Source organism: Salmo salar, chromosome 17, assembly GCF_965601325.2.
Source record: "Salmo salar chromosome 17, fSalSal1, whole genome shotgun sequence".
Lineage (NCBI taxonomy): Eukaryota > Metazoa > Chordata > Actinopteri > Salmoniformes > Salmonidae > Salmo > Salmo salar.
The window spans coordinates 7,937,504-7,965,000 of NC_138307.1; the positions used below are offsets into that span (position 1 = coordinate 7,937,504).

General features: G+C 44.4%; 1 protein-coding gene across 2 annotated transcripts in view; it reads left to right on the forward strand.

The window, feature by feature from the left end:
* Nucleotides 1-27,497, forward strand: part of LOC106575199 (neuroligin-4, X-linked-like) — a 73,161-nt gene that overhangs the window by 5,464 nt on the left and 40,200 nt on the right. The window contains exons 2-3 of one of the 2 annotated variants that reach the window (XM_014151534.3): nt 2,166-2,948; nt 10,974-11,033. In XM_014151534.3, coding sequence (XP_014007009.1) covers nt 2,441-2,948; nt 10,974-11,033 — 568 coding nt within the window. In that variant the 5' untranslated portion in view covers nt 2,166-2,440. The remainder of the gene's footprint in view (nt 1-2,165; nt 2,949-10,973; nt 11,034-27,497) is intronic. The other variant, XM_014151535.3, reaches the window with a different exon arrangement.

Here is a 27,497-nt window from a genome sequence, read left to right on the forward strand (position 1 = left end):
TCCCATGGTGTTTATACTTGCGTACTATTGTTTGTACCGATGAACGTGGTACCTTCAGGCGTTTGGAAATTGCTCCCAAGGATGAACCAGACTTGTGGAGGTCTACAATTTTTTTTCTGAGGTCTTGATTTCTTTTGATTTTCCCATGATGTCAAGCAAAGAGGCATCGAGTTTGAAGTTAGGCCTTGAAATACATCCACAGGTACACCTCCAATTGACTCAAATGATGTCAATTAGGCTATCAGAAGCTTCTAAAGCCATGACATCATTTTCACAGGAGGCAGATGGTTGAGCTCTGATATTTATTATAACAAAAGGGGTAGGCAAAAGGCAGGTCGGGGACAGGCGAGAGTTCATAAACCAGGTCAGAGCCAAACAGTACCAGGCAATTCTTTTTTTATTTAACCTTTATTTAAGAACAAATTCTTATTTACAATGACGGCCTACCAAAAGGCAAAAGACCTCCTGCGGGGACAGGGGCCTGGGATTAAAATAAATAAATACAATATAAATATAGGACAAAACACACATCACAACAAGAGAGACAACACAACACTACATAAAGACAGACCTAAGACAACAACATAGCAAGGCAGCAACACTTGACAACACAACATGGTAGCAGTACAAAACATTGTACGAACATTATGTCGCGCCGCACAATCAACAACACAAAAGGTCAATTAGGTAGAGACAACAATACATCCCACAAAGCAGCCACAACTGTCAGTAACATTGTCCATGATTGAGTCTTTGAATGAAAAGATTGAGATAAACTGTCCAGTTTGAGTGTTGGTTGCAGCTCGTTCCAGTCGCTAGCTGCAGAACTGAAAAGAGGAGCGACCCAGGGATGTGTGTGCTTTGGGGACCTTTAACAGAATGTGACTGACAGAACGGTGTTGTATGTGGAGGATGAGGGCTGCAGTAGATAACTCAGATAGGAGGGAGTGAGGCATAAGAGGGTTTTATAAATAAGCCTCAACCAGTGGGACTTGCAACGGGTATACAGAGATGACCAGTTTACAGAGGAGTATAGAGTGCAGTCCTATAAGGAGCATTGGTGGCAAATCTGATGACCGAATGGTAAAGAACTTCTAGCACTCGAGAGCACCCTTACCTGCCGATCTATAAATGATGTCTCCGTAATCTAGCATGGGTAGGATCGTCATCTGAATCAGGTTTAGTTTGGCAGCAATAGGCAGGCTTGAGGTCAGGACAGGCAGGGGTTCAGTAATCAGGTCTGAGTCCAAAACAGTACAAGGGGATAGGCAGGCTCGAGATCAGAACAGGCAGAGTGGTCAGGCAGGCGGGTTAGGTGTCAGGACAGGCAAGGGTCAAAACCAGGAGGGCTAGGAAAAACAGAGACCTGGAAAAGGAGCTAGGAAAAACCGCTGGTTGACTTGGCAAAACAAGACGAATTGGCACAGAGAGACAGGAAACACAGGGATAAATACACTGGGGATAATAAGCGACATCTGGAGGGGGGTGGAGACAAGCACATGGACCGGTGAAATAGATCAAGTCGTGACAGTAGTATTTACTATAGTATTCAACAATACACAAAAAATACTAAGTACTACAGTACACATGATCAACAGATACTACATTGTGTAGTATAGTATTCTACAGTATCCTACAGTTAACTACATAATTCTATAGTAAGTACTGTAGCATTCTATAGTAAACTGTAGTATTTTTTTGTGTGATGTCAAATTTTGGGCTGCATCCTTTTTCTCCCCCCTTTTCCAGAAGTGTGTACTTGCGCACTTCCTGTCATGAATTTACAAGCATTGGATTGGTGTAATCATTGACTAGAGAGTTTCCACCATTGTTAACTCCATAATGGCAAGTGTGCAAGTGCACACTTTAGGGAGAATCATCGGGATGCAGCCTTGGAGTTTTCTTTTATTGAAACTGCCGCTATGTGCAACATTATCCTGACCATAATGATGATGTCACACAAGGTAATAAAGCAGTTTGCCAATATAATATCTCTGTTGTTGATTCCACTCGAAACCACACTTTTATGTTGTTGTCTATTCCATGCTATTGATTTGTTAGAAAGATACAATTTCAACTATTGGAAGGGATTTGGACATCATACTGTATGTAGCCTTTGATGTGTCGAGGATTAACTTCCATGTCTCATTCTGTCTTCCCTGCAGGGTAACCAACCAAGCTGGAACTGGGTCGACGAGCAAAGACATCTGGAGACAAATACAGGCACTGCACCCCCGACCAATGACCTACACGTAGACCCACTCTCTTGGGATGGGGGGCACCGAGTTGCACAAAACTGCTCTGATTGGCTGGAGCTCTGTCTGTCAGCTGTCAATCACAGCCTGAGGAGCAGATTATTGGTCTGGGCTGCTGTGGGGGGTGGGAGAGGAGTTCCGGAATTTCCAGGACCGCAATCTGCTTGGCTGAGTGCAGCAGGAGCATGTTGAGGGGAGCCAGGCCAGGGGGAACCAGTACCTCTCCATTGAGCTCTGGAGGAGCCACTATAGCCCATGGATTGGGGATGGTCTACTTATCCAAGGTCTGCCTTCTCTTATGGATTGGCTTCCTGTTAGCGTCTGTGTGTCTGCCGGTCGTGGCTCAGACCCCAGTCCACCCTGTTGTCACCACAAATTACGGGAAGCTGCGGGGGTTAAAGACGACGCTGCCCAATGAGATCCTAGGGCCCGTGGAGCAGTACTTGGGGATCCCATACGCTTTGGCCCCTACAGGGGAGAGACGCTTCCAGCCCCCAGAGCCACCCATGTCATGGCCTGGGATCAGGAATGCTACCCAGTTCGCCCCTGTGTGTCCACAGTACCTGGAGGAAAAGTTACTCAACGATATGCTGCCGGTGTGGTTCACAGCCAACTTGGATACAGTGGTAACCTATATGCAGGATCAGAACGAGGACTGCCTGTACCTAAACATTTACGTGCCAACTGAGGATGGTATGTCACACCTTGATTAACACAAATATCTTGTTATCCTCTGTTTGCCTTTTTGTTTGTTTTGGCATTTCACTTTGTTCTGAAGCAGTTCAAAGTGGCCGGGATAACTCCTTGAACCAGAAACAGTGGTGTACTTTTGATCAAAGTGCAATACTTTTACCAAAGGGCACAATGCTTTTTTTGACTGAAGGCTTGAAATGAATGTGGACTACTGTATGTGGTGTAATAGAGAGAGAAAATAGATATTAAGACCTCCCTACTGTCTGAGGGCGTAGGATGTCCCACTCCTGTCTGTTCTGTAGCAGTCAACCTTCTCTCCTGTTGATTGGGTTCAGTGCAGAGGTACCGTTTGAGGTTTGAGTGAGCACTCCTGACTCGGAGTAGTCCTGACACTTACAACACTGATGTAATGCACTTACCCCCTTCAGGCCCCACTGTCAGACTCCTACAGGAAGATAAAAGAAAATAAAGAGTTGGTTAACAGTGCAACTGGTCAACCATGAACTGTCGCTGGGCTGTCGCTGTCTCTTCTGAAGAGACAGACTCTTTCCGGTCTATGAAGGTCAATGTGAGGAGAATTCTCCAATGTATTCATACTGAACTCTACACCTCTCTATGCTACATTTAGTCTGAGCTCTTGCGAGATTAAATACCACAGAAAGCGATAGATAATCTGACAATCCCAGTCCGGATGCACAGCCTGGGTCATTACTCTGACGTGCTATTCCACAATCTCCAGAGAATTATAAGAACAGTTCTTATAATCACTGGCGTGCACTGAAATCTCTATTCCCTGTGTGCAATTTTTCATTTACATGTAGGCAACTGGACTCAAATAAGTAGGATGTCCAAGTGTATCCATTCTATCCAGTCATTTCTGTTGTAGTGTGGCTTTACCAATGATGTGATAGGAAAGATATGGTTGTAGAAGTGGAGTGGATGGATCAAGGGTTAGAATTCTGGTGGACAGACAGTTGCTGGTTTAGCAGAGGCCTCTGAACTCCTTGGTCTGTGTATTGGTAATATTAGACCCTCAGGTAATATAACTAGCCTCAGGTATCTTTCATTTGGATACATTATGCCTTTTAACCTGAATTCATAGATGTCAATTACCGTTAGAAGGCAATTTCAGTATCAGTATATTACGATACGTTTGCTGGCATTAAAATGTATGAATGCAGGCCATGAATGTTGATGTATTAAAAATCTCCTGAACTAACGCTACAGTTCTTAGCTTAAGGCAAAATTGGCCTGAAGGAAAAACTCAACAGGAGTCAAGAAGACAACTCTCTCCATATTCTTTTTGAGTGCATCCCAAATGGCACCCTATTCCCTACATACTGCACTACTTTTGACCAGGGCACTATTCCCTACTACATAGTGCACCACGTTTGCCATTTGGGACACAGCCTCTGTCTCCTCTTGAGGAGTCAGTCAGTGCTTCATGGAAGACAACTCTCTCTCCCTGTTCTGTTCATCACCTTCTCCTCCATACTGCCGGCTGCCCGTCATCCTTACAGACGCCCTCAGAGTTGGCCTTTTCAAATCCTGTGTAATGTGGAGACTTCCTGACAGCCCGGGACCAGAAAAGAAGGCTTATAGTTTTATAGTTCTCCTCTTGAAATGGACTGACAGATTAAGAACGGCCTTCCATTGTGTCGTCTGATTTAAGTACATAAGACTTCGCCATATATAGTTAAATATTGATAACCTGCACAAGTTCTGTTCTTTTGTATCCTTTTTGATTGTGCAGTGTGGGTGGGGAATTCTGTTTTGACTAGCAAGGGTTGGCTTGTGAAAAGTGGTACATTTGGTATTGTATTTTAATGCCAGAGCTCCTTTAATTTTAGGTGCTAGGTTTGTCTGTGCAGACAAAAAGCTGCATTGTCTGTGTGTTTTTGTATGTCTGTGTCTGTGTGTGTGTGTGTGTGTGTGTGTGTGCATGATAGCTCCTGGAGCTTTTGCTGGAGCTGGCTTTATCAGCCTCCGCAGTGGCTGCAGACTGGGTACTACTGCAGAGACCCGGGAGGTAAACCTGTTTTATTGTGAATTAATCAGAGTGAATATGGAGCCTCTTGAGGGCTCTTCTGGGTGAGAAGACAATACCACACCAGGACCGTGTCCCAAATGGTACCCTTTTCCCTATGCAGTGCACTACTTTTGACCAGGGCCCATAGGTCTCTGGTCAAAAGTAGTGCACTATGCAGAGAATTGGGTGCAATTTGGGATACATCCCAGGCCTCATCTCTTTCTCTCTCCGTCTTTAATTATGAACACCCTCCTACATTAGTTCTGTTTTACTATTCAACACTGGAACAGAAATAGAAAGCAGAAATTACAATAAATGTATTGCTTGTTACCTACATGTGTGCTCCCAGAGGTAATGGCCTCTACAATTCAATGGCGAGCTGTGATTTATCAGATCTTTGTTGGTTATAGGGGTGTATGGCTGTGGCCCACACCTTGGCTACAGCACATGCAAAAGGGCCCCCTGTTCATGAGGCTCTGGTCAAAAGTAGTGCGTTTTATAGGGAATAGGGTGCCATTTCAGACTCACACTCATCAATGGCATAGTGCAGCAGATAACCTGTATTCTTGTATTTCATTATGAATCAAATTCTCCTTTGCATAGAAACACAAGAGGGAGAAAATCTACAGTACATGGAAGAAAGAGAACAAATACATTGACAGGGCTTGAATGACAGCTCAATACAGTATTATAGTAGGTTTACCTTGCCCTAGTGCTTTTTCTTGTGTGAGTGGCTTGTGTAAGAGAGAGCCGTGCTCTTTGGACCCTTCCCAAATGGCACCCTACTCCCTATATATTGCTCTACTTTTACCAGGGCCTATAGGGAATGTCCACTAAAAGGGAATGGGGAGCCATTTGGGACGCAGGCCCTTCTCTGAGCATAAGTAGCCTGCCAATCCCAGTTGGGTTCACAGCACTGGAGCCTGAGCTATTAGCTGCCAGTCTGTCTGTGGTGAGTGTGTGATTCAGACAGCCAGTCATACGCATGGAGAGGCAGGCAAGGCCAGGCAGGCAGAGAGAGGACAATATCTCCAGGCTAGGTCATGAGACAGCACAAATGGCACCCAGAAGGCTCTGTTGAAAAGTTGGTACACTATAGGGACTAGGGTACCTTTTTAGGGAAGAGGAAGAGGGCTCTGGTCAAAAGTGGCGCACTATAGGGAATGGGGTGCCATTTGGGATGCAACCTCCAACGACGTGCATCACTACAAACCTTGGACAACCCTGCATGCTCTCAGTTTTCCCTTTGACTTTTTCAAGGGCAACAAACAAATCAAGACTCAGTCAAACACAGAGACGGGATTCTTCTTTTATCTGGTCTGACAGATGTGCTGGGTGTCTGTCTGATGGTCATGCAGTGAGTGTGTGCACGAGCACATGCATGTGTGCGTGCACACGTGTGGGTGTGTGTATGGACATTCTGTACAGGACAGATGTGGGAGTTTATGCTTTGCTGCATTAAACTGACATGCCACTTGCCTTTGTTTGTACAGCTTGAGATACCGTTAACTGTGAGATTACAGGCCTGTTCAGTTGTGTGTGCGTGTGTGTGTGTCAAGCCTTAGGCCTCATTATGTACTAACCAGCTAGCGATCAAGTGGCTCAGAGACACCAGACCAACATAGTGTCAAAACAAACAGTTATCATAGCAATGTTTCTTGCTTTCTTTAAATGAGATAATATTTTAATTGGAACTAGAATGCAATCAAAATGGCACCCTATACATTGTATAGTTAACTACTTGTCACCAGGGCTCATAGGGCTTTGGTCAAATATAGTGGACTATATAGAGGATAGGCCCTTATGGAAAGATCACATGAATTTCACGTGAACACGTGAAGTGTTCCAAAAACACATGTTTTCATGTGATCACGTGATCTCATGTGAAGTTAATGTGATAACGTGTAAAGCAACATGTGATCACATGAAACTACACGTGAAAACATGTGATTGCATCCCACTGGGCACAGACGTCAATTCAACATCTATTCCATCTTGGTTCCACGTCATTTCATTGAAAAGACATGGAAACAACATTGATTCAACCAGTGCGTGCCCAGTGGAACGCAAAGTGTTCCAAAAAGACGTTTTCACACGATTTCACATGCGAAATCATATGATCTTCCACATGTCTAATCGTGGTTTCTCTTGAAGGCAGGTGGGATGCAACCACAGTCTAAGACCAGCAAAGTGGCTACTCAATGTTACAGGATGCTACTCCTGTCTCAGCTGTCGTAATCTTAATGATCATCGTTATTACTCTGATGGGTCTGTCAGTGAGTCAATCTGCAGTGCCTATCTGAGAATGAAGTCTATAATCAACCAGGTATTCTCACACCACAGCAGGCTAACGGTCCAGTTGTAGATCTAGCAATGGCTAATCACATCATCTTAACAACACGTCCATCTCAAATAACATAAGACCCAAATCAGACCCCTGTAGAGAACGGGTCTAACACTACCTGCACAGTACAGTACAGACACTATTACAACCCATACAGCCCCTGTATTCATAAATCACACACTGTTACTGGGCTGGCGATGGAAATCACCTCAGTGTCTCTAATGCCTTGAGGTCATAACACTACTAAATCAAATCAAATCAAATGTTATTTGTCACAAGGCAATCGAACAAGCGAAATGCCGGTACAGGGACAAAGTGGAGTCGCAATTCAACGGCTCAGACACGAGACGTATGTGGCAGGGTCTACAGGAAATCACGGACTACAAAAAGAAAACCAGCCACATCACGGACACCGAAGTCACGCTTCCAGACAAACTAAACACCTTCTGCCCGCTTTGAGGATAATACAGTGCCACCGTCACGGCCTGCTAACAAGGACTGCGCCCCCCCTCACCTCTCCTTCTCCATGGCCGACTGCTAACCCTCCCAGACGGCATCCCTAGCCGCGTCTTCAGAGCATGCGCAGACCAGCTGGCTGGTGTGTTTACGGACATATTCAATCGCTCCCTATCCCAGTCTACTGTCCCCACATGCTTGTTCCTGTACCCAAGAAGGCAAAGATAACTGAACTAAATGACAACCGCCCCGTAGCACTCACTTCTGTCATCATGAAGTGCTTTGAGAGACTAGTCAAGGATCATATCGCCTCCACCTTTCCGGCCACCCTAGACCCACTTCAGTTTGCATACCGCCCCAACAGGTCCACAGACGATGCAATCGTCATCACACTGCACACTGCCCTATCCCATCTGGACAAGAGGAATACCTATGTAAGAATGTAGTCCATTGACTACAGCTCAGCATTCAAGTTTGCAGACGACACAACAGTAGTGGGCTTGATTACCAACAATGACGACACAGCCTACAGGGAGGAGGTGAGGGCACTCGGAGTGTGGTGTCAGGAAAACAACCTCTCACTCAACGTCAACAAAACAAAGGAGATGATCGTGGAATTCAGGAAACAGCAGAGGGAGCAACCCCTTATCCACATCAAAGGGAGAGCAGTGGAGAAGGTGGAACGTTTTAAGTTCCTCAGCGTACACATCACAGACAAACTGAAGTGGTCCACCCACACAGACAGTGTAGTGAAGAAGGCACAACAGCGTCTCTTCAACCTCAGGAGGCTGAAGAAATTTGGCTTGTCACCCAAAACCCTGACAAACTTTAATAGATGCACAATCGAGAGCATCCTGCCGGGCTGTATCACAGCCTGGTAGGGAAACTGCACCACCCTCAAATGCAAGGCTCTCCAGAGGGTGGTGCGGTCTGCACAACGCATCACCGGGGGCAAACTACCTGCCCTCCATGACACCTACGGCACCTGATGTCACAGGAAGGCCAAGAAGATCATCAAGGACAACAACCACCCACACCACTGCCTGTTCACACCACTACCATCCAGAAGGCGAGGTCAGTATAGGGGCATCAAAGCTGGGACCGAGAGACTGAAAAACAGCTTCTATCTCAAGGCCATCAGACTGCTAAACAGCAATCACTAACTCAGAGAGGCTGCTGCCTACATTGAGACCCAATCACTGTCACTTCAATGAATGGATCTCTAGTCACTTTAAATAATGCCACTTTAATAATGTGTACATACAGTTGAAGTCGGAAGTTCACATACACTTAGGTTGGAGTCATTATAACTGGTTTTTCAACCACTCCACAAAATTCTTGTTAACAAACTATAGTTTTGGCAAGTCGGTTAGGACATCTACTTTGTGCATGACATAAGTACATTTTCCAAAAATTGTTTACAGACAGATTATTTCACATATAATTCACTGTATCACAATTCCAGTGGGTCAGAAGTTTATATACACTAAGTTGACTGTGCCTTTAAACAGCTTGGAAAATTCCAGAAAATGATGTCATGGCTTTAGAAGCTTCTGATAGGCTAATTGACATCATTTGAGTCAATTGGAGGTGTACCTGTGAATGTATTTCAAGGCCTACCTTCAAACTCAGTGCCTCTTTGCTTGACATCATGGGAAAATCAAAAGAAATCAGCTAAGACCTCAGAAAAAAAATTGTAGACCTCCACAAGTCTGGTTCATCCTTGGGAGCAATTTCCAAATGCTGAAGGTACCACGTTCATCTGTACAAACAATAGTACGCAAGTATAAACACCATGGGACCGCGCAGCCGTCATACTGCTCAGGAAGGAGAAGCGTTCTGTCTCCTAGAGATGAACGTGCTTTGGATCAAAACGTGCAAATCAATCCCAGAACAACAGCAAAGGACCCTGTGAAGATGCTGGAGGAAGCAGGTACAAAAGTATCTATATCCACAGTAAAACAAGTCCTATATCGACATAACCTGAAAGGCCGCTCAGTAAGGAAGAAGCCACTGCTCCAAAACCGCTATGAAAAAGCCAGACTACGGTTTGCAACTGCACATGGGGACAAAGATCGTACTTTTGGAGAAATGTCTTCTGGTCTGATGAAACAAAAATAGAACTGTTTGGCCATAATGACCATCGTTATGTTTGTAGGAAAAAGGGGGAGGCTTGCAAACCGAAGAACACCATCCCAACCGCAAGCACGTGGGTGGCAGCATCATGTTGTGGGGATGCTTTGCTGCAGGAGGGACTGGTGCACTTCACAAAATAGATGGCATCATGAGGCAGGACAATTATGTGGATATATTGAGGCAACATCTCAAGACATCAGTCAGTAAGTTAAAGCTTGGTCGCAAATGGGTCTTCCAAATGGACAATGACCCCAAGCATACTTCCAAAGTTGTGGCAAAATGGCTTAAGGACAACAAAGGCAAGGTATTGGAGTGGCCATCACAAAGCCCTGACCTCAATCCTATGGAACATTTGTGGGCAGAACTGAAAAAGCGTGTGCGAGCAAGGAGGCCTACAAACCTGACTCAGTTACACCAGCTCCGTCAGGAGGAATGGGACAAAATTCACCCAACTTATTGTGGGAAACTTGTGGAAGGCTACCCGAAACGTTTGACCCAAGTTAAACAACTTAAAGGCAATGCTACCAAAAACGAATTGAGTGTATGTAAACTTCTGTCCCACTGGGATTGTGATGAAAGAATTAAAAGCTGAAATAAATAATTCTCTCTAATATTATTCTGACATTTCACATTCTTAAAATAAAGTGGTGATCCTAACTGACCTAAGACAGGGACTTTTTACTAGGATTAAATGTCAGGAATTGTGAAAACTGAGTTTAAATGTATTTGGCTTAGGTCTACGTAAACTTCCGACTTCAACTGTTCTTACCTGTACTAAACAGCTGTGTTTTGTGAACTGTTCTTATCAGAATGCTGTGTTGGTGCTTCTAATTTTCTGTGTCATGCTATCCAATTGGTTGAACCACTTACTGTTAGAATGAATATGTTTCCACAATAATTTTATTCTCAACACAAACGCCAAAGATATGGAAAGTTTTCAATGCATTTTTAGTATTTGTTTTAGTTTTTTTTTCCAAGAGCCTGTTTTTGTATTATTTTTTTTTACATATCTGTCTCCCCTCATCCCCTCTACTTTTCTCCCTCCTGTTGTTGACCGTAGGAGCCAACTCAAACAGTCAAGGAGGTGATTTCACCAATAATGATGGTGACGAAGACAAAGGTATTTTTCCGTCTTTTTCTCTTTTTGACCCCCCAAAAAGAAAAGCCTGATATTCATGCATGTACAAAACTATTTTTAGATACATTTTTTGTGAAGTTTTTTGTTTTGTTTTTTCCCTTTTTATCCCTTGAAGTGCATATCAATGGGCACATCTTGGATCTTCCTTTTTTTTAACAACCTCTTTCCTCTTTGGAGATGCAGATCATAATTTACAGCGAATCAGAAGGTTGTGTACTAAGGGTGAAAGGTCACCTATATATGGGGAATGAGGTGTACGCTCCAATAGTCACCACTTACAAGAATCTCCCGCCTCACTCCCAACTTGCTGCAAAGTGAAAGATGTTAAATTGAAACTCTGCATGTATTTTCTCTGGCCTCCTCGGAGGTGAAGTTATTAAACAGTCATGTTTTCCCTTTAGTTTATTTTCTTCTTTCTTTTCCTTCATTGCTCGGTGAAGCATGAACACTACACTAACCCACGTTTGTTCAGTTTTGACAGTTGGAAACCTTGTTCATTTGTAACTCTGTCAAAGTCTCTGTCATATGTTTTCTGTTCGCTTTCTTGTGCTTGGTACTATTAACCCAAAATGGTGGTTCGATTGTGTTTCTCTAAAGATCTGGGGATGGCTAGGAGATGAGTGAAAGCACTGGGGAAATGTTTCAGTGACGATAAGGCACAGGTTGTCTTCATGGTTTTAAAATCAAAGGGCAGAGCTCTGACATTTTTAGATCACTGTGCTACAACGGTTGGCATTCTCTTTCTCAAAAGCTGCAACACTAGAACGTGTTGTTTTTATCTCCTCAGAACATACCAGGCTTTATCCAGGCATTTTCTACCTCTCAATGACGTACTGTAGAAAATTCAGATTGCCGCCTTATAGCCGTCTTGATAATGTGAAAAGGTAATAGGCATAGGTAGGTAGGAGTGAAAGCTGTGAAATAAGGTTCACCTTCAATCCCTATTAGCGGAGATTGCTAAAGGCCATGCTGTGTGCATTAACTTTTCTTCATAACCTTTTTCTCATGTCATTATCAGACATGTTTATTTGTTCTTTTTGTACCCCTCAGAAATCGTCAAACGTTTTTCAAGTATATATTGTCCCCTTTAGAATCAACCGGTAATTGCCATGAATGCCTTTACTGTTTTCTCAGTGTGTATTGTCTGATCAGCTGGGTAAGAATCTCTCTCTCTGTGTGTACAGATGCACAAGTTTAACTAAATGTTCAGACTGTTTCTGTTGAAGAAAGCAGCACTCAGATTTTGAAATGCCTGGACAAAACATTTTATCCATCCAGCCATTTCAAAAGTACACGGCAGTACCTCAATTTAAGAAGTACTGCCGTGTCGTGTCAAACCCACGCCTGTGTTTTCAAGAGTGCTACTACCAGTGCAGGATCGATGCTCACTGACTGTTTGAACATCTGAACTGGCAATGAATTACTCCCCCCCCTCCCACCCCCGTCCCCCTGAGGTTATAACTCTGCTGCCATAGAGTACAGAGACACCTCCCGCACACATGCACGCATTCCCGTGCACGCGAGCACACACACTGGCGCACGGAAAGGACGCACACACACATGCGCACACAGACACACTGACGCACGGAAGGGACGCACACACACACACACGCACGCATGCGCACTTCGCTCACAACACAACAACACAGCTCACTGAGTCCCTCATCCCTCTAACTACTACCTTCTCTGCTGCAGTTCCCTCACTAAAAACACTCACCTAAGGCTTAAATGAGATAGAGGCGTATTCCTGTTCTCTTGGAAGTTTTAAATGGCTGCATTTGAAAACCATTTTTTTCCCCCTTTGGCCTCAAGGAAACTTTGAAATGAGCGATCAAATATATCCTTATTATTTCATGACTTAGTTTGGAGTAAGAAAGAAAGGGTATTATTTGAAATGTCTCTGTAATTGAGACCATGTCTAAGTACATTAGAGGTGTGGAGTGTATACGTCCGTACTTCAAAACTATAGTGTGGTAGCTAATATAATGCCTTTGAGACATCTGACACTAAGCTCTGCACAATTTTATTTTTGTTAATTGCTCTTCTGTTTTCCTTGACAGGTCTCTGTATGGCACATAAAGACGTGTGTAGAGATTATGTTAAAGCAAGATTGTATCCAGATCGACGCCAAACTGGAGATTTTTTTTTTTACTGAAACGGGGAGGGATTACCTCAACTTGTCCAATAAGAAACACCAGTTTACGGTTGCGAAACATTTTGCTACGATGTGCTCTAATGATTACGACCCAGCTCTATCAAACAGGAACAGGAAGTGTGACCAGCTACTTCCTGTCTGACTGTGGGTTTGGAGGAGCTCACTGTTCCCCCTGTATGGTCATTAACTGCCATCTCCCATCCCTCCATCCCTTCCATCCCTCCCTTTCATCCCTCTATCCCATTACTAACACTTGGAAAATGCTGAAACCAATGGAAAATTCTGATGACCCACCCTTCCCTACTCGCTCCCTCCCTTCTCCCCCTTTCTCTCTCCTCTCCCTCCCTCTCCCCTACTCTCCCTCTCTCCCTTCTCTCTCTCGCTCCCTCTTACCTCTCCCTCTTCTTTCCCTCCTCTCTCCCTCTCCCGCTCCATATAGAGATGAGTAATGTGTGCGGCGCCGCTGTGCCCATGGAGGAATATATTATCCCCCCAGCCCGGTATGGCAGTGATGAATATCTAGGGCATGCTCACTGCGGAGTCACCCAGCCAGGGACCTCTCTGCTAGGCAGCTCCATGCAGCTCCTTTACAGAGACAGAGACAGAGACAGAGCACAGAGAGAATAGAGAGAGAGAGAGAGAGAGAGAGAGAAAGTGGGGGAGGGGTAAGAGGGATGAGAAGAGAGATAGGTAGAGGGAAGAGAAAGCGAGAAAAGTGTTCTCTACTCTTCTCCACTATCTTCTATCTCTCTTTTGTGTCGCTCTCTCTCCTTTATCTCTGTCTCCACTCTCTTCCCTCTCCCTCTCTCGATTTCTGTTTTAAGTGCTCTGCAGTGACCGGGTGGGGACACGCTGGGACAAGGAGACCCTAAGACGACCCCTTCCGAAAATATTAAAAATAAAATCCATGCTCCTAAAATCTGCCATGGTTTTTTAGAATTGGATCAAAGTTGCTTATCTGTCTTAGTCTCCTCCAGTTCAACATCCCCAGAGCAAGTCAACATTAGAGATGTAGAGTGACAGCCAATTTGCCTTCTATGTTTGATCGAAGGCCAGCCAAATTCCATCTCAGAACATAGAACTCAGAGCCTAGCTTTAAAGAAGAGCCTGAAAACTTCACATTTGTAAAAACATTTTTAGGGGTGGATCAGCTTAATATTGTGGAAAGATTGTTGCTTCCATCAATGTAATTGTCTGCATCATTTCCAATCCCCCATATATTTTTTTACTAAATATATATATCCATATACAGTTGAAGTCGGAAGTTTACATACACCTTAGCCAAATACATTTAAACTCAGTTTTTCACTTTTCCTGACATTTAATCTGAGTAAGAATTCCCTGTCTTAGATCAGTTAGGATCACCACTTTATTTTAAGAATGTGAAATGTCAGAATAATATTAGAGAGAATGATTTATTTCAGCTTTTATTTCTTTCATCACATTCCCAGTGGGTCAGAAGTTTACATACACTCAATTAGTATTTGGTAGCATTGCCTTTAAATTGTTTAACTTGGGTCAAATGTTTCGGGTAGCCTTCTACAAGCTTTCCACAATAAGTTGGGTGAATTTTGGCCCATTCCTCCTGACATAGCTGTTGTAACCGAGTCAGGTTTGTAGGCCTCCTTGCTCGCACACGGTTTTTCAGTTTACATTTAACATTTACATTTAAGTCATTTAGCAGACGCTCTTATCCAGAGCGACTTACAAATTGGTTCTGCCCACAGATTTTATATAGGCTTGAGGTCAGGGCTTTGTGATGGCAACCTTGACTTTGTTGTCCTTAAGCCATTTTGCCACAACTTTGGAAGTATACTTGGGGTCATTGTCCATTTGGAAGATCCATTTAACTTTCTGACTGATGTCTTGAGATGTTTCTTCAATATATCCACATAATTCCTCATGATGCCATCTATTTTGTGAAGTGCACCAGTCCCTCCTGCAGCAAAGCACCCCCACAACATGATGCTGCCACTCCCGTGCTTTACGGTTGGGATGGTGTTCTTTGGCTTGCAAGCCTCCCCCTTTTTCCTCCAAACATAACGATGGTCATTATGGCCAAACAGTTCTATTTTTGTTTCATCAGACCAGAGGACATTTCTCCAAAAATACGATCTTTGTCCCCATGTGCAGTTGCAAACCGTAGTCTGGCTTTTTCATATCGGTTTTTGAGCAGTGGCTTCTTCCTTACTGAGCGGCCTTTAAGGTTATGTCGATATAGGACTTGTTTTACTGTGGATATAGATACTTTTGTACCTGCTTCCTCCAGCATCTTCACACGGTCCGTTGCTGTTGTTCTGGGATTGATTTGCACTTTTCTCACCAAAGTACGTTCATCTCTAGGAGACAGAACGCGTCTCCTTCCTGAGCGGTATGACAGCTGCGTGGTCCCATTGTAATGGCTGTTGAATGGAGTAGACCAAGGCGCAGCATGGTTAGTGCTCATCGTAATATTTTAATGGAACACTTTAAACAAAACAAGAAACGAACGACAGCCAAAACAGTTCTGTCAGGTAACAACACTAAACAGAAATTAACCACCCACAAAACCCAAAGGAAAACAGGCTACCTAAGTATGGCTCCCAATCAGCGACAACGAAGTACAGCTGTCCCTGATTGAGAGCCATACCAGGCCAAAACAAAGAAATACAAAACAGAGAAAAAAGGACATAGAATATAACCCCAAAACACACAGAAAAACACCCCCTGCCACGCCCTGACCAAACTACAATAACAAATAACCTCCTTTTTCTGGTCAGGACGTGACACCCATGGTGTTTATAGTTGCGTACTATTGTTTGTACAGATGAACGTGGTACCTTCAGGCATTTGGAAATTGCTCCCAAGGATGAACCAGACTTGTGGAGGTGTACAATTTTTTTTTCTGAGGTCTTGGCTGATTTCTTTTGATTTTCCCATGATGTCAAGCAAAGAGGCACTGAGTTTGAAGATAGGCCTTGAAATACATCCACAGGTACACCTCCAATTGACTCAAATGATGTCAATTAGCCTATCAGAAGCTTCTAAAGCCATGACATAATTTTCTGGAATTTTCCAAGCTGTTTAAAGGCACAGTCAACTTAGTGTATGTAATCTTCTGACCCACTGGAATTGTGATACAGTGAAATAATCTGTCTGTAGACAATTGTTGGAAAAATGACTTGTGTCATGCACAAAGTAGATGTCCTAACAAACTTACCAAAACTATCGTTTGTTAATGAACAAGACATTTTTGGAGAGGTTGAAAAACGAGTTTTAATGACTCCAACATAAGTGTATGTAAATATCCGACTTCAACTGTATATAGACATACATACTTTTTTTTAGAATATACCTTTATTATTCCCCACAAACCCTACCACCCTTCCCCCAATTGGAGTAAACTAATAAACAGTAACACTTAGGCTTCTACCTTCAGTTTATACACATACTGTCACGTTATCCTTTGATAGCAGGAAAGGGGTAAAGTCAAGCGCAGGAGACTGAGGTCCGTTGAACAGACGTTTAATAATCCAAAGAGCAAATGCCGCAACAAGGCAGGGTACACAATCAAAATAAGGCAGGAGGACAACTCCAAAATCCAAACTGACGGGGCGCAGCCCGGCAACCCTAATGCCTAACAAGATACGCGGCGTAACACAATACATGAAAAAATCCTGCCCACCACAAAAACAAGCAACAATCCCGCACGAATCCCAAACGAAACAGACAAACTAAAACCCCCCCCACTAATGACAAACAATGAACAAGTGCAGACTAAAACAGACATAACCAAAAGACACCGAAACATGATCGGTGACAGCTAGTAGGCCGGCGACGACGACCGCCGAGCACCGCCCGAACGGGGAGAGGCGCCACCTTCTGTGGACGTTGTGACAGTACCCCCCCCCCCCCAACGCATGACTCCCGCAGCGTGCTGACGCCGGCCTCGGGGACGACCCGAAGGGCGAGGCGCAGGGCGATCCGGTTGGAGGCTGTGGAATCCCTGCAGCAGGGCTGGATCCAGAATGTCCCCCACCGGGACCCAGCACCTCTCCTCCGGGCCATACCCCTCCCAGTCCACGAGGTACTGCAGGCCCCCTACCCGACGTCGGGAGTCCAAGATGGACCGGACTGTGTACGCCAGGCCCCCCCCCCCCGCCGATGTCCAGGGGAGGCGGAGGGACCTTCCGCACCTCAGCGTCCTGCAGTGGACCAGCTACCACCGGCCTGAGCAGAAACACATGAAACGAGGGGTTAATACGGTAATATGAAGGAAGTTGTAATCTATAACACACCTCGTTCATTCTCCTCAGGACTTTGAACGGCCCCACAAATCGCGTACCCAGCTTCCGGCAGGGTAGGCGGAGGGACAGGTTCCGGGTCGAGAGCCAGACTCTGTCCCCCGGGTTGAACACGGGGGCCTCACTGCGGCGGCGGTAAGGGGTCTCCTTGTGCCGTCCTACAGCTCGTTTAAGGCACTCCTGGACGGCACTCCAGGTCTCCTTCGAGCGCTGGACCCATTCCTCCACCGCAGGAGCCTCCGTCTGGCTCTGATGCCATGGCACCAGGACCGGCTGATACCCTAACACCACCTGGAAGGGCGACAGGTTAGTAGAGGAGTGCCGCAGAATCTCGGCCCATGGCACGAACCTCGCCCACTCCCCTGGCCGGTCCTGGCAATAGGACCACATCCTGGTTAAGATGTTCCACCTGCCCATTACTCTCAGGGTGAAAACCCGAAGTCAAACTGACCGAGACCCCCAGCCTCTCCATAAACGACCTCCACACCCTGGACGTGAACTGGGGACCCCGATCAGAGATGATGTCTTCGGGCACGCCGTAGTGCCGGAAGACATGCGTAAACAGGGCCTCCGCGGTCTGTAGGGCCGTAGGAAGACCGGGCAAAGGGATTAGACGGCAGGACTTTGAGAACCGATCCACAACGACCAGGATCGTGGTGTTCCCCTGAGAAGGCAGGAGATCTGTGAGGAAATCCACCGACAGGTGGGACCACGGTCTCTGTGGAACGGGGAGGGGCTGTAGTTTCCCTCGAGACAGGTGCCTAGGAGCCTTACACTGGGCGCACACCAAACAGGAAGAGACATAGCGCCTGACATCCTTAACCAAAGTGGGCCACCAGTACTTCCCTTTCAGGCCCCGCACTGTCCGTTCAACACCAGGATGACCCAAGGAGGGTAGAGTGTGCGACCACCGGATCAGACGATCGTGAACACTAAATGCGGTTTTCCACTCGGTTTTCCACTCGTCTCCAGCTCGGATAAGCACCAGGCTCCTGAGATCTAGTTTTGTGAAGAAGCGCGCCCCGTGAAATGACTCCACTGCCGTAGCGATGAGAGGTAGCGGGTAACTGAAACCCACCGTGATGGAATTTAGACCTCTATAATCAATGCACGGGCGCAGACCTCCCTCCTTCTTCTTCACAAAAAAAACTTGAGGAGACGGGTGACTTAGATGGCCGAATGTGTCCCTGTCTCAAGGACTCAGCGACGTATGTCTCCATAGCCGCTGTCTCCTCCTGAGACAGAGGATACACGTGACTCCTAGGATGGGCCGCGTCAGCCTGGAGGTTTATCGCACAATCCCCTCGTCAATGAGGGGGTAATTGAGTCGCCAAATCGGCATATTCTGAGGGAATGTGCACGGTGGAGACTGGGTCTGGACTTTCCACCATGGTCGCACCGATGGAAACTCCTATACACCTGCCTGAGCACTCCCTTGACCACCCCTTAAGAGCCCTCTGCCTCCATGAAGGCCCCCCCTCCGGTCCTCCTAGCTGCAGCCCCTCCTATCTCCATGGGCGTTGGAGCAGGAGGGCTGGGAGGTGGAACAAACAGGCCCCTACTGGAATGCCCCTGGGCAGCCAGCAGGTTGTCCAGCCTGATGGACAAATCTATGAGCTGGTCCAGGGTGGTAGTATTGTCCCGGCAAGCCAGCTCCCGGCGGATGTCCTCACGAAGACTACATCTGTAGTGGTCGATCAGGGCCCGCTCATTCCACCCTGATCCTGCGGCGAGAGTCCGGAATTCCAGGGCAAAGTCCTGAGCTCTCCTCATCTCCTGCCTCAGGTGGAATAATCACTCACCCGCCGCCTTGCCCTCCGGGGGATGATCGAATACCGCCTGGAAGTGGCGGGTGAACTCCGGGTAGTCGCCCCTAGCCGAGTCTGGGCCCTCCCAGACTGCGTTGGCCCATTCTAGGGCTCTACCCATGAGGCATGAGACGAGGACGCTCACCTTCTCTTCATCAGAGGGAGGGGGGCGGACGGTCGCCAGGTACAGATCTAACTGGAGGAAAAAAAAACCTTGCACCCAGCGGCCGCCCCATCGAACTCCCTGGGAGGCTGATCCTGATCCCACTCGTGCTGGGTTCTGTGGGTGCCGGTAGGGGCGCAGGGTGGTGAATAGGCGCTGATGTGGGTGGGGGAGCAACTCTCTTCCAGCTCTCTAAACGGGCTAGCACCTGATCCATGGCCGTGCCCAGGCGGTGGAGGAGGCTGGCATGTTGGGACACCTGTTCAGCCATGGATGGCGCTTCTGCTCCTGCTGACTCCATCTGGTTTTGGTGCGGGATTCTGTCACGTTATCCTTTGATAGCAGGAAAGGGGTAAAGTCAAGCGCAGGAGACTGAGGTCCGTTGAACAGACGTTTAATAATCCAAAGAGCAAATGCCGCAACAAGGCAGGGTACACAATCAAAATAAGGCAGGAGGACAACTCCAAAATCCAAACTGATGGGGCGCAGCCCGGCAACCCTAATGCCTAACAAGATACGCGGCGTAACACAATACATGAAAAAATCCTGCCCACCTCAGAAACATGACAAGCAACAATCCCGCATGAATCCCAAACGAAATAGACAAACTAAATACCCCCCACTAATGACAAACAATGAACAGGTGCAGACTAAAACAGACATAATCAAAACACACCGAAACATGGATCGGTGGCAGATAGTAGGCCGGCGACGACGACCGCCGAGCACCGCCCGACTGGGGAGAGGCGCCACCGTCTGTGGACGTTGTGACACATACAGACACATTTTACAGACGCAATCTATTTTACAATAGTTATATTTTGTTTGTTTTTAGTCCTTCCTCTATTTCTGATGTCCACCCAGTTTGATTTCTATTTGTAACTGTGTTATTTCACAAAATGTTTTAACCTAAATCCATTTGATAGACCCGTATGTTTTACATTGGTTATCTTATTAGTCCCACCCTTCAGCTCCATTCTACCCCTCCCATCTTTCTCTTAATACCATCCACTTTGGATTTCTATTTGCCATATATTTTTCAACTGTGCTGTGATGTTTCACAAAAGTATTGAACCTTTCTATTCTCATAGCTTCTACAGATTGTAAATTAAAGGTAAACGTTTTTGCTAAAATAAATATTATATTATTGATTGATTGACTATGGCTTTTCAAATCATCCAGTATTGCTATCTGCATCGTTAGTTCTAGACAAATGTTACAATTCTTCAGTCATTCCTGGACCTGTGACCAAAAACGAGCTACATATGGACAGTACCAAAATAAATTATCTAATGACTCTGCCTCCTCACAGCAAAATCTGCGGAGCTGGGAAGATTGTATCCCCCATATATATATATATAACATTCTATTGGTTTTGAATCCGGTGTTGTTTTGCGTGTCAATTCACAATTCATCATCAAAAATCTCTTCCCAACTATTAAGCAATTTATATGACACAGCTGTCAATTTTTTGGTCCTTAAATAAAATTGGTATATGTTTTAATTTTAGAAAATAAAGGAAAGCTGCACACTCTAAGAGCTCAGATGCAAAAATTTAATCACCAACGTTTCGACAGCGAAGCTGTCTTCATCAGGGTATCATCAAACACTGCGAGATGAGTCATTTATATAGTGTCAAGAGACACACAGGTGTTTGTAATCATGGCCATACTTGGCCATGATTACAAACACCTGTGTGTCTCTTGACACTATATAAATATAATATCATTGGTTAACTCAAATATTTAAAAAAATGGCATACAAAGAACATACAAAAAGACAAACAAATGGATAGCATACGATCATAGCATTTGTAGTCTAAAATGTATCTAACAAACAATTCCAATGGCAAAATCACAATTATCACAAGAATGGCTTCAGATCAAAGTCTATGTTGAGACCGAAGGGAGCAAGGGTCTTTAAATTAAAGATCCAGGCAGCCTCTCGTTTCAACAATAAATTATCAAGGTCACCCCCTCTCCTCGGGAGGGTGACATGTTCGATACCAATATAACGCAGAGACGAAATCGGATGGTTTGCTTCCAAAAAGTGGGCCGCAACTGGGTAAGTTAAGTTTTTGCACCTAATGGTGCTACGATGCTCTGAGATACGTACTTTTAATTCACGCTTTGTTTTACCCACATAATTTTTACCACAAGGACAAGTTATAAGATAAATAACTGCCTTAGTGGAACACGTAATAACACCTTTAATTGGGATAGATTTCCCTGTTTGGGGGTGTTTGAAGGATCTACATTTATAAGTGCCATTGCATTGAGCACAGCCATTACACTTGTAATTTCCATTCAGTATGGGCGCAAATAGACGTTGTTCAGGAATATCTTGGGGTGGTAAATCAGAGTGTATTTGAGTTAACCAATGATATTAGGCCATACTTGGCCATGATTACAAACACCTGTGTGTCTCTTGACACTATATAAATGACTCATCTCGCAGTGTTTGATGATACCCTGATGAAGACAGCTTCGCTGTCGAAACGTTGGTGATTAAATTTTTGCATCTGAGCTCTTAGAGTGTGCGGCTTTCCTTTATTTTCTAGTGTTCTACTCCGCTAGCCAGCACCTCGCCTTTAAAGGTGTGCGTTTCTTTTTTCTAGATATGTTTTAATTTATCACACTTTTCTTTAACCATTTATGTTCTTTAATGCAGGGCCGACAGACAAGTTCTTTACTTTTTTCCCCTTCTACTTGCCTTTTCCATTTTTGTGGTAATGCTGCAATTAGTTGGTTGTAATTTTGGGTAGAGCAGACATTTCCATATGTCTGTGTTAGCTACGTGTGTGACATAACTCCACCAGTCCTATTTATGATATCATTCACTAAAATTATACCTTTTTGAAACATTTCATCGAAATCAATTGTTCTGTCTTTTCAGGTGGATTCAACTGAAATTGCAACCAACTTTCTAAGGCTTGTTTAAAAAATAACTATATTTTGGAGATTATTTCCTTTTCAAACAACTGAAAGTGAGCAGTTGTAATCTGAATAAAGGGAAAAAGGCCATTCCTGAACATGGGGTGAGACATTCCTACCAATTTACTAGAGAACCAGTTTGGATTTAAGTATAACTTTTGTATGACTGATGCCTTTAGTGAGAGGTCTAATGCTTTAATATTTTATCATTTCTGCCCTCCGAATTCATATTCATTATATAAATAGGCCCTTTTAATTTTGTCTGTCTTGCCATTCCAAATAAAATTGAATATTTTTTGTTCATATAATTTAAACACTACACTAGGTGTAGGCAAAACCATAAGCAAATAGATAAACTGTGATATGACTAAAGAGTTAATAAGGGTGAATTTTCCACAAATAGACAGGTATTTTCCTTTCCATGGTAGCAAGTTCTTATGTATTTTTGCTAACTTTCTATAAAAATGTATTGGGGTAAGATCCTTTCTTTCTTTTGGGATTTGTATACCGAGTATGTCCACATCCCCGTCAGACACGGTAATGTAAAATGTGCATTTTTTTGGTTTTTGGTTTTGGTTTTAATCCAGAGAGGTTAGCAAAAGTATCTAGATCCTCTATGAGGCTGCGGAGGGATTCTAATTGTGGTTTTAAAAGAAAACATGAATCATCTGCATACAATGACACCTTTGTTTTTAAGCCACGGATTTCTAATCCCTTAATATTATTGTTGGATCTAATTTTAACAGCTAACGTTTTGATGGCAATAATAAATATATATGCCGATAGTGGACAACCTTGTTTTACTCCTCTAGACATTTTAAAACTTTCTGAGATGTAGCCATTAGTTACTATTTTACACCTAGGGTTACTATACATAACTTCAACCCATTTTATAAGAGATTCCCCAAAATTGAAATATTCTAGGCATTTATATATAAACTCCAGTCGTACTTTATCAAAAGCCTTTTCAAAATCAGCTATGAAAACCAGGCCTGGTGTTCCCGATATTTCATAGTATTCTATTGTTTCCAGTACTTGTCTTATATTATCTCCAATGTATCGTCTATGTAAAAAAAACTGTCTGATTAGGAGGAATTATATCTGACAATACTTTTTAAATTCTATGCGCCAAGCATTTAGCTAGGATTTTTGCATCACAACACTGAAGTGTAAGAGGCCTCCAATTTCTTTTATGGACTCGATCTTTATATATTCCACTTGGGTCCTGTTTCAGTAATAATGATATCAGACCTTCTTGTTGCGTGTCCAATAATCTACCATTTATATAGGAGTGGTTAAAACATGCTAATAATGGTCCTCTGAGTGTATCAAAAAAAGTTTGGTGTACTTCCACTGGTATGCCACCCAGCCCTGGAGTTTAGTTGCATCAAGAAATTCCTCCTCTGTAATTTGGCCTTCAAATAAGTCTTTCTGTACAGATGTTAATTTTACATTATTATTAGGAAAAAAATCCATACAATTAGCTTTGGTTAGTGAAGATGGTGGAGACTGAAACGAAAACATATTCTGAATCATGCGTGACTCCATCATTTGTAACAAGTTTCAATAAAAAATTTTTGGTAGCATTTCTATATTAAAGATAGAAAAAGAATTTGGTGCATTGTTCCCCATATTCCATCCAGTTCGCTTTATTTTTATAATATATTACACTGGATCTTTCTTGAATAAGTTCTTCCATATTGTTTTTCCTCTAATTTATTCTGTGAGCCTGACAACTTCATGTACTGCCCCTCTGTTTAATGGGCATCTGGAATTTTCCACCTGGTTTCAGCAGCTCCTATCCTACTAATAAATTCAAATAAGAACCTTAGCATGGAATGTTGAAAGTGGCCCATTAAATAAGTTAGAAGATATGAGTTAGTTACCCTTCCTCCAACTCATCTCGTCGACCCAGTCTATCTGTGAAGTGCAATGTATTTGGCTGTCTGCCCAAGAGGAGCGTGGCAGAGGTGAGGAGGGGGTCCTTCTCAAGACGGCCTCGGCCACAACAGCAGACTGCAGGCTACACACTGTATAGGCTAGGCTGGTGCTAACATGTGAGGAGTTGTGAAATAGATACATTCACATTATCGCAGCACTAGGCGCCCACTCAGAGCACAGCAGAGATTAATAACCACTGTGGGTTGTTTTCCACCTCTCCTTTCTATATATTGTTGTTTTTTTTGCGTAGGAGGGGAAGCGATATACACACACGCACGCACACAAGCTTACACACAAACACGCACACACACACAGCTGAGCTCCAATGCAAGGCAGTCGTCTGTCTGCCCTTAGGCCCTGCTACTCACTGCCAAGCCTGCGGAGGCAGAAGCAATGTGACCTAGAGGCCAGCCAGGCAGCTGGCCCGCCCCCTTTTCAGCAGCAGCCAACGGCGGATGCAACAGAAACCAATAATCGGAGTGTACTGAGAGAGCCTTGGTTGAATACCAATTACATAGTTCGGGTCATGGCTGGGTAAACCCTGACTCGTTTAGCACGCTGCCTGCTATGACCAATGCTTTGGTCCCTGCAACGCTAGACCAAGTGGAATCTTATTTATTTGGAATTCCATGATTTGAAATAGCATTGCAGCTCACACACATTTACATTGCTGTACACGCTGACAAACATTATCTCACATATACTCACATTGAGGATCATCATACATACTCAAAAATACATTGGTGAGTCACACATACGCACACTCACATTGGCTGTTATCCAAACCTGTAGAGGGGTTTGATTTTCCCTCGTTGATGCTCTCATCCTTGGCGATATTTTAAAGAATTCCATAGAGCCCTGATGATGTGGTCTGATGATATCTGCTCATCGAACATCTCATTCCAAAATCATGGGCATTAATATGGAGTTGGTCCCCCCTACATCAGCCTCCTCTCTTCTGAAAAGGCTGTCTACTAGATGTTGGAACATTGCTGAGGGGACTTGCTTCCATTCAGCCACAAGAGCATTAGTGATGCCGGTCACTGATGTTAAGCAATTAGGCCTGGCTAACAGTCGGCGTTCCAGTTCATCCCAAATGTGTTCGATTGGGTTGAGGTGAGGGCTCTTTACATCTTCACTGGAACTAAGGGGCCTAGCCCGAACCATGAAAAACAGCCCCAGACCATTATTCCTCCTCCACCAAACTTTACAGTTAGCACTATGCATTCGGGCAGGTAGCGTGCTCCTGGCATCCACCAAACCCAAATTCGTCCGTCGGACTGCCAGATGGTGAAGCATGATTAATCACTACCGAGAACGCGTTTCCACTGCTCCAGAGTCCAATGGCGGCATGCTTTACATCATTCTAGCTGACGCTTGGCATTGCACATGGTGATCTTAAGCTTGTGTGAGGCTGCTCGACCATGGAAACCCATTTCATGAAGCTCCCGACAAACAGTTATTGTGCTGACATTGCTTCCAGAGACAGTTTGGAACTCTGTAGGGAGTGTTGCAATCGAGGACACATTATTTTTCCTCGCTACATGCTTCAGCATTCGGTGGTCACATTCTGTTAGCTTGTGTGGCCTACCAATACGTGGCTCAACGGTTGCTCCTAGACGTTTCCACTTCACAATAGCAGCACTTACAGTTGACCAGCTTTTGCATGGCAGAAATTTTATGAACTGACTTGTTGGATAGGTGGCATCCTGTGACGGTGCCACGTTGAAAGTCACTGAGCTCTTCAGTAATGCCATTTTACTGCCAATGTTTGTCTATGGAGATTGCATGGCGGTATGCTCGATTTTATACACCTGTCAGCAGCGGGTGTGGCTGATATAGCCGAATCCACTAATTTGAAGGGGTGTCCACATACTTTTGTATATACAGTGCATTTGGAAAGTATTCAGACCTCTTCCCTGTTCCACATTTTGTTACGTCACTATCAGGTATCAAGGTAAGACCCAGATGCAGACCGTGTCAAAGTAACAATGTTTATTACAGCAACAGGGGCAAAGGTACAAGATGGCAGTCAGGGTCCGGTCAGGCAGAGGTTGGTAATCCAGAGGTGGGGCAAAGGTACAGGACGGCAGGCAGGCTCAGGGTCAGGGACATGCAGAGTGGTCAGGCGGGCAGGTACAGGGTTAGGACAGGCAAGGGTCAAAAACCAGGATGATGACAAAAGAGAGACTGGGGAAAAGCAGGAGCTGACACAAAAATGCTGGTTGACTTGTCTACAGACAAACAGAGAACACAGGTATAAATATACAGGGGATAATGGGGAAGATGGGCGACACCTGGAGGGGGTGGAGACAATCACAAAGACAAGTTTCTGAATATCCTTGAGTGGTCCAGCCAGAGCCCAGACTTGAACCTGATCAAACATCTCTGGAGAGACCTGAAATATCTGTGCAGCGACGCTCCCCATCCAACCTGACAGAGTTTGAGAGGATCTGCAGAGAAGAATGGGAGAAACTCCCCAAATATAGGTGTTCAAAGCTTGTAGCGTCATAGCCAAGAAGACTCGAGGCTGTAATCACTGCCAAAGGTGCCACAACAAACTACTGAGTAAAAGTCTGAATACTTATGTAAATGTGATATTTCCATTTTAATTTTAAATAAATTTGCAAACATTTCTAAAAACCAGTTTTTTCTTTGTCATTGTGGGGTATTGTGCATAGATTGATGAGGGGAAAAAACAATTTAATACATTTTAGAATAAGGCTATAACCTAACAAAATGTGGAACAAGTCAAGGGGTCTGAATACTTTCCGAATGCACTGTATAGTGTTTCTACCCAGAGGCTAGAAGAACACCTTCTATTTTTTATTTAAGTAATGAAATCCTTGAAAAATCCCTCCTTCCCCAAATCACTGATTCCAAACTCATTGCTTCTCCACCATGTCCTAAGGAGGTAGAATGTGGAAAGCAGTGGTAGAATGCTGAGCTATGACTTCTGAAATGATGGACCCATAGGAATCAACTGTAAGTCAATGAACAACACCCTAATGAGGCCTGTGACTGCTGACTGAACTGAGTGTTGATTTATCCTGCTAGCAGGCTGTTGTTCATGGAACATGACATCCCTCTCCAATCTTCTCTCATACTAAGAATCTACCCTCTTAATTTATAATGAACAACTGCACATGTACTAATCAGAGTA